General features: G+C 47.5%; 1 protein-coding gene across 1 annotated transcript in view; it reads right to left on the bottom strand.

Moving 5' to 3' along the window:
* Positions 1–914: 914 nt before the first annotated feature.
* The window catches only part of LOC311594589 (DNA (cytosine-5)-methyltransferase 3C-like), a 34,780-nt gene continuing 27,014 nt past the window's right edge, over positions 915–8,680 (bottom strand). The window contains exons 17-19 of the mRNA XM_084776423.1: positions 6,483–6,552; positions 5,282–5,400; positions 915–1,624 (exon numbers count right to left, since the gene is read on the bottom strand). Coding sequence (XP_084632549.1) covers positions 1,483–1,624; positions 5,282–5,400; positions 6,483–6,552 — 331 coding nt within the window. The 3' untranslated portion in view covers positions 915–1,482. The remainder of the gene's footprint in view (positions 1,625–5,281; positions 5,401–6,482; positions 6,553–8,680) is intronic.

Raw genomic sequence — 8,680 nt, 5'->3', positions numbered from 1 at the left:
TGTAGAAATCAGGACTCACATTCTTCTGCATGGGTGTTATCTTTGTGAGCTTCCTAAGAAATCTCCAAATGGGCGTCACAGTCAAGCCTTTGCCAAATGTCCTAGGTTAATTTGTACTGTCAACTGGACACAACCTAGAGTCGCCACTGAAGGAGTGCCCAGATGAGACTGGCCCATGGCAGCATCTGTGGAAGATTGTCTTGATTGATGATTAACGTGGCGCCCAGCCCACAGCAGGCAGCACTATGCCTAGGCAAGTGGGCCTGGGCGGTGTAAGAAAGCTAGCTGAGTTAACCAGTGAGCGAGCCAGGAAGCAGCATTTTTCCACGGTTTTGCTTCAGATCCTGTTTGAGTTCCTGCCCTGACCTCTCTCAGTGATGATGGTGTGTGACCTGGAAGGGCAAGACAAATAAACCCTTTCTAAGTTGCTTTTGGTCAGAGTATGGGATTTTTGTTTTGTTTTTGTTTTTTCCATTTTTGTTTTCTTTTGGTGGAGGGGGTGTTTCGTTTTAGATAGGGTCTCACTGTGTAGCCTTAGCTGGCCTGGAACTTGATAGGAAAACAGGAAGAAACCCCTGCCTCTGCCTTCCCAATGCTGGACTAAAGGTGTGCCACTAGGTCCAGCAGGCCTGAGCAACAGAAAAGAAACTAGAAGGTTTAGATAGGCCTTTCTAGCCTGCTGTCCTCGCTGGCATAGAATCAAGTAAAACAGAGGGCTGTGGATAGGGCCAATAGCAAGGACTGTCGGAAGCCTCCCAGGGGTTGTTGGTGCTGTGGAGTCATGAGAACACTGCAGTAAATCTCAAGCTCCATGAGCCCCTGGTGACCTGTACAGGCATCCCTGTGCTTGATGCGTGGATAACCAACAGCACACTCCCACAGAAGAACAAAGTGCAGGCGAGATTATTGTTGAGAGATGTTGACTTTAATTAAACAAGAAGATAAACTGTATGCATCTGTCATCTTTCAGCCTAAAGAGCAGCAAAAAATGTTGAAACAAAGCAAGTTTCTCCCATGTTCCCACACGACTCTTGCATTGTTTGTTTTGGTTGGTTGATTGGGGTTTGTTATTGTTGTTGTTGATTTTTTTTGAGACAGGGTTTCTCTGTGTATCCCTGGCTATCCTAGAACTCGCTCTATAGACCAGGCTGGCCTTGAACTCACAGATCCGCCTGCCTCTGCCTCCCAAGTGCTGGGATTAAAGGCGTGCGCCACCACTGCCTGGCTTAGTTTTAAAGTTTTAAGTACAAAGAACATGAGAACCATGTTGGGCCACTTTAAGCTGCCAGTCTGAGCTGTGCATAAGGATGTTTCCCCATAGGGCCAGGAGGTTCTGCTCCTACTGAGCAGGAGACAGCTGAGTATAGAGTGAGAACCCCACAGAGGTAAACTGAGGAAGGGCAGAACTAGGCTGCTTCAAAGACCAGTATGATGGCTGGGCATTAATCCCAAGACCCCAGAGCTCCCCAGTCCTGGGTAGAACTATTCACAGGCAAAGTAGTCCTTCAAGGGGGCGAAGAGGTGTCTGATGACTGGCACACTCCAGGACCTTCCCAGCAGCTTCTGGCGGGCGCCACGGCCCATGTTGGACACGTCCGTGTAGTGTGCAGGAAAGCCGAAGATCCTGGGAGAGTACAGAGAGAAAACACACACCATTAGAAAGGTCCATGTCTCCAACACACCAAGAACAGCTGGGAAAGCCATCAGGCTGCCACTGTCTCTGCCCACAACTATTCTTGCCCAGGCCTTCAGTCCTGGCTATTGGGCTCAAAGGAACCTTCTAGTCTACCAGTTCCACTGGTTCCTCAGAACACTTGCTGTCTGCTGATAGTTGAGCCACAGGGCACTGGTGCTGTCTTGTGTCTCCTGCACTAGGACAGTGCCCCTGGTCCTCTTGTGCTCTGCAGGGACTGTTCTTAAATGCCTGGTGTGTGTGATTTAATCCATGAATGATTGCCAGTCATCCAGCAGACTTGTACTTGATGTCAAAACACAATGATAGAAGTTTAGTGTTTCCTTGGGGGTGGTGCACATGTCTATGTACATCTGGCTAGAGGTCCTCCTCAGCCCTAAGGTGTTACTCCTCAGGAGCCAGGCATCTGCCTTTTTCTTTTCATTCTCTCTGTCTCTCTGTCTCTCTGTCTCTCTGTCTCTCTCTCTCTCTCTCTCTCTCTCTCTCTCTCTCTCTCTCTCTGAGACAAGGTCTTTTGGGACTTGCAGGTCTTTTGGGACTTAGGATAGGCTGGCTGGCCAGCAATCCCCAGGAATCCTCCTGCTCTGCCTACCATAACCTGAGTCAAACTCAAATCCATACATTTCTCTGACAAGCCATTGCCTCAGCCCTGCAGTTTCTTTAAGAAAGAACAAGGTCACACGCACACACACACACACACACACACACACACACACACACACCACAGCAGACCAGATTTTCAACCCCAGTTCAGTTCAGTGCAACTTAGAATTCAGAGTCTGTCTATGGCATATATAGAAGCAAAACACCAATCCACATTTTAAAGAAAGGAGTGCTTATCACCTGGTTCTAGAACCAGTACCAGTGGGCCAGTGGCTGACCCCAGGATTGCTTTTGACATCCTCAAGACCCAGCTATTCCACTCCTTGGGATATACCCAAAAGATGTTCCACCACACAACAAGGACATATGCTCAACCATGTTCATAGCAACCTTATTCATAATAGCCAGAACCTGGAAACAACCTAGATGTCCCTCAGTCAAAGAATGGATGAAGAAGCTGTGGTACATTTACAGTATGGAATACTACTCAGCTATTAAAAACAAGGAAATCGGGGGCTGGAGAGATAGCTCAGCGGTTAAAAGCACTGACTGCTCTTCCAGAGGTCCTGAGTTCAATTCCCAGCAACCACATGGTGGCTCACAACCATCTATAATATGATCTGATACCCTCCTCTGGCCTGCAGATGTACATGCAGGCAGAGCTCTGTATACATAATAATAAATAATAAATCTTTACCCAAAAAAAAAGGAAATCCTGAAATTTGCAATCAAATGGATGGAACTAGAAATGATCATCCTGAGTGAGTTAACCTAGACCCAGAAAGATACACATGGCATATGCTCACTTATAATTGGACACTAGCCCAACAGGGATGTCCCCTGAAAGTCTCCCCTTAGCCTGAGATCGGGATAGATACTGTGACTTTCTATTGGGATTCCAGGTGAGAGAGGTAAGGGAAAATGGGGAAATAGAAGGATCCAGAGGGTCCTAGAAAGCTAAAAGAAGACCATTAAGACAGGTGGGTCTACTCAAACTACTGTACCAGCCAAGGACAATGTATGCAGCAAACCTAAAACCCCTATCCAGATCTAGCCAATGGACAGCACATTCTCCACAGTTGTGTAGAAAGCAGGGACTGACTCTGACACGAGCTCTGGTGCTCCCTATTTGACCACTTCCGCTTGGTGGGGAGACCTGGTGACACTCAGAGGTAAGCAGGCTACCAGGAAGAGACCTGATAGGCTGTGATCATATGGTGGGGGAGGAGGTTCCCTTCTCTCACAGACCTAGGGGAAGGGAATAGGATAAAAGAGGGAAGAAAAGGGGAAACAGGAAGATACAAGTGAGGGGCTAACAATTGAGATGTAATCTGAATAAATTATTTAAATAAAAAATAAAAAAAACATTGTGTCATCGTTCTGCACCAAGTCTCAGAATCGCATCTCTGAGATCACTTGATATAATAATCACGTAAATCCCACTTTATGCTAGCCTTTCCAAATCCAGAACATTCCACTTCACAGAGAGACTGGGCAACGTTATCTACAGTTTTTCTACTAATCAGAAACTGCTGTTTTTTGACTATTTGAGTTTAATTAGTGTATATGCATGTGCACATGTATTTGGGCACCTATGCACCACAAGGTGTGTGCAGACATCAGAGGACAACTTTCCTGGGCCCAATTAAGGTCACCCAGCTTGTGTGACAAGTACCTTTACCAGCTGGTCCCTCTCACCAGCCCAGAAATTAACTTTCTAGGCTAAGTACAGTGGTCTGGGCCTATAGTGCAGCATTCAAGGGTATATTGGGAGACTGAAGCAAGATCATTTGCAGCCAACCTAGGCTACATACCGAGTTCTAGGCTGAGTTCTGGCCTAAAGAACATTGCCTTTGCCCTCTAAAAAAATTACATTTCTATTGAAACTATTTGTTAAAGAAGAAATAAACTCAGAACTGAGATTTGTAATGAAAATAGTCAATAGAAAAATCTTCAGGACAGGTTGGAGAGATGGCTCAGTGGTTAGGAGCACTGTCTGCTCTTCCAGAGGTCCTGAGTTCAATTCCCAGCAACGACATGGTCACTCACAATCATCTATAATGTGATCTGATGCCCTCTTCTAGCACGCAGGCATACATGGAGATAGAGCACTCATAAATAAATAAATTAATTTTTAAAAATCTTCAGAACATAGCTACATTAAAAAAAAAAGACTTGAAAAACAAGAGACAGATCTCCAACAATAGAAAACTTAGTCCAATTAAGTATAAGAGGTTAAATTCAGATTGTGCCCAGGGAGGAAGCAGATGCCCTGTGAGGAATGCGGCAAGGAGAGTTGTGAGACTTCTCGTTTCCCTAAGAACCCCGAAAGTGGAGACAGGAACATGTCAGGGCAGTACAGGTGACAGAGAAGTGGTGCCGTCTGATAACCTGATGCCTGAGATTTCTCATCACAACCACGCCACCATTTCCACGGGGAAATAAGGACAAGTTCTGAAAAGGCATTATTATGCAGACCCCACCACACAGGGCCAGCAGGACCTTGAGGAACTAAGGCGAACAACTGCTGTGTGTATGGGCCCTGACTACACATTCCCCACGGCCTCCCCTTCACACCTCCACTGTGGTGATGGGAGTGATAAACACCCCCACAGTCTCAGACACTTGAATACAGTCCCCAGTGGGTGGTGCTGTTTGGGTAGGTGTAGAAGATGTGGCCTTGCTGTGGTATGTGCCTAGAGGAGAGCTTTGTAAGTTTAAAGACTCCGCCATCTCTAGCTCACTCTATGCTTTCCTGATTGCAGTTCAAGATGTAAGTTCTCAGTTGGGACTCCAGCCCCCATACTTGCTGCCGTGATGGGCTCTGACCCCTCTGCAACACACACACACACACACACACACACACACACACACACACACACACAAAACAAAACAAACAAACAAACAAAAAACCTCTTTGCTTTATAAATGTCCTTGGTCCTAGTGTCTTATCACAGCAATAGAAAGGTAATTTAATATTCTCACCTTTCAAGCTCAGTGCACCACAAAATGTCATCCTTGCCATTCATGACTACGGGGAAAAGCTGATTCTTCCCCTGTCTGACGGAGTTCGACTTGGTGGTTATTGTCTGCACTTTCTTTAACTGGAGAACAAAACAACATCACGGGGTGAGCTCAGAAGGCTCCCAAGGGAGTCAGGCTCAGAAGCATCCAGAGAGGACAGAGGGCATGGGCTTGGAGAGGTGGCAGGGACAGAGATACACGGGGAGAAGACAAAGACAGGCTTGAAAGGATTCTTCATGCTTTCCACAAGTGCCAAGTTGCTGAAGGAAGAAGCAGCCACATAAACTGTAGCCAGAAGTGACCATGAAGGATCACATGGCCAAGACATCAGCTACTGATCGAAGGGGTCATGAAAGAGCAAAAGCCTTCCAGACACAGATGGGCCAGCCAGAGCTGGAGCACTAGGCCTTTGCCTTACACAGACATGGAGCAGAAGGCACATGGAGGCCTTCCTTCCTGTGGGCCTGGGACTTCACAGCACAGCCTCTTGCAGCCACAGCCACAGCCGCCACTGCTCAGTACTGCCAAGACCGTCTGCAGCAGAGGCTCTGCTGAGCCCAGTTGCATTTCTCGCTCATTTATGAGAAAATCTACTCTGTACTTGAGGAAGAGACAGAACAGTTCTGTGGGGAAAGAGGCCCAGCACCAGGGGTCTGAGGAATGAGCAGGAGCCACGTGGACAGAGCCAAGGTCACAGTGTGGTGGACAGAGCCAAGGCCACAGTGTGGTGGACAGAGCCAAGGCCACAGTGTGGTGGACAGAGCCAAGGTCACAGTGTGGTGGGCAGAGCCAAGGTCACAGTGTGGTGGACAGAGCCAAGGTCACGGTGTGGTGGACAGAGCCAAGGTCACAGTGTGGTGGACAGAGCCAAGGTCACAGTGTGGTGGACAGTGCCAAGGCCACAGTGTGGTAGACAGAGCCAAGGTCACAGTGGGGAGGACAGAGCCAAGATCACGGTGTGGTGGACAGGGCCAAGGTCACAGTGTGGTGGACAGGGCCAAAGCCACAGTGTGGTGGACAGAGCCAAGGTCACGGTGTGGTGGACAGAGCCAAGGTCACGGTGTGGTGGACAGAGCCAAGGTCACGGTGTGGTGGACAGAGCCAAGGTCAGTGTGGTGGACAGGGCCAAGGTCACGGTGTGGCAGAGCACTCTGCATCTTACCTTTGCTGTCCTGCTGAACTCCAAGCAGTCCTGCAGCTCTAGTTTATCATTCTTTGTAGCTATCACGGGCCTGGGAACAGCCAAAACCTGTCACTCTCCAGGGCCTGCACTGGAGGGCCAAGCAAGAGACCTCACAAGTCCCCTCCTCTGACAGAGCAGGTGACTTGTGCAAGGATACTCTGGCAGTGGCCATGTTCGGTCACAGGATAAAAACACACAAGTCTGTGTAGTAAGGCCAAGGGCCCCCAAGTTCCTGAAGAGTACACCCCAGTCACTCCAGAAGGACCCATTTAGACCACACAAATTTGATAGAGACGCTTGGTCTAGATGAGAGGTTCTCAACCTGTGGGTCCCAACCCCTTTTGGGGTTGAATGACCCTTTCCTAGGAGTCATCTAAGACTACTAGAAAATATAAATATTTACATTATAATTCATGACAGTAGCAAAATTACTGTTTTGAAGTAGCAATAAAAGTAATTTTATGATGGGAGGTGGGGTGGGGTGGGGGTCACCACAACATGGGAACTGTGTTAAAGGGTCACAGCACTAGGAAGGTTGAGGACCACAGCTCTAGATGTTGGTGAGTCACCATTATATGAGTACCCCACACTTAGGAATTGATGCTCAGGAGGCTTTTAATTGGGTGCCATCCTCAAAAGGATTCAAACTTTCACTTTCTCTCTGGCAACCTGTTTTGCAAATGCAGACAAATAAGCTGACAGGGGAAGAGATAGAGCCACAGATCATCACAATATCTGTGAGCAAGGCCATCAACACCATTATGGGCCCAGTTGGGTACTTCAAAGTCAAAAAGAAAAAAAAGAATCAATGCCACAGAGGGCCCAGGAGTGACACCAAGCATTTCCCTTGAACGCACCTTCCAGCTACGCAATGGCAGCCCTAATTCTTCTTTTTTTTTTTTTTAATTTTTTAAAAAGATTTGTTTATTTAATTTATTATACAGTACTCTGCCTGCATGTATGCCGCGCCCCAGAAGAGGGCACCAGATCTCACTGTAGAAGGTTGTGAGCCACCATGTGGTTGGTGGGAATTGAACTCAGGACCTTTGGAAGAACAGACAGTGCTAAGAGCCATCTCTCCAGCCCCTAATTCTTCTTTTTAAATGTATTTACTACTAATGTGTATATATGTGTTTAGTGTGTATGGATGTGTATGCCACAGCATATGTGTGGAGATCATAGGACAACTTTGTACAGTCATTTCTCTCTTTCTACCTTTACAGGGTTCTAGGGGTCACACTCAGGCCGTCAGGCTTATACCAAAAACTCCTTTACCCACTGAGCCATCTTACTGGTTCCCTGTCCCCTTTTATGTCCCTCCATGGACCTAAATGAGGTGAGGGGTCAGCAGCAAAAGGACATGGGGATATCAGTGTTATATGGATTCAAAGATTAAGATTCATACGAACATGTGAGCCTGGTGGTGCACACCTTTAATCCCAGCACTAAGCAGGTAGAGGCAGGCGGATTGCTGTGAGTTCAAGGCCACCTTGGTCTACATAAGGAGACCCAGGCCAGTCAGGGCTATGTAGTGAAAAGATCTTTACAAACTAGATGATTCAGGCCTCAGCCCAACTGTCACCCACACTGTCACCCAGCAGATCTCACTTACTGGAAGCCACCAAATGCGTGAAGAAATGCCCAGATACCCTGCCATGCCGAAAACTCCAAAGGTCACTGCCTCCAACTTCTTTTGTTTCCTCACTGGAGGGCACCTTCTGGGACACAGCGTAATAACTGGCCATCTCACCTCCTGCAATGCACCCCCTCACTGGTGTGCCCGCACCTGTTCTCTATTTCCTTCTTCTACCAGACATCATATAGTTTAATTTTAATTAGTTTAAGCAACTACTCTCTTGTACTGTCCTCTGCCTCCATATAACTAAGTAGCACCGTGTATCAGGCCTGCACTGTACTTACATCTCTCTTTCCAAGCCACTCGGAACCTAAGAACACTGATCCCCAAGCCAGTCTGGGGTGCCCACCCACCATCTATTCCAGAGCCCTCTCTTCTACCTGGAATGACTCCATTTCTTCAGTTCTGTTGGATGAGGCCTCTCCTTTCACACCCTTACTTTCCAATGCCACCTCCCCAACCATGAATATACAATCATTCACTGTGTTCTCTACCCCCCCCCACTAATATGTCCACTCTACAAGAGGCACTGACATCATCG

This window comes from Acomys minous (genome assembly GCF_964271855.1).
Source record: "Acomys minous genome assembly, chromosome: 3".
NCBI classification, from domain to species: domain Eukaryota; kingdom Metazoa; phylum Chordata; class Mammalia; order Rodentia; family Muridae; genus Acomys; species Acomys minous.
This window is presented reverse-complemented; position numbering and strand designations above follow the sequence as displayed.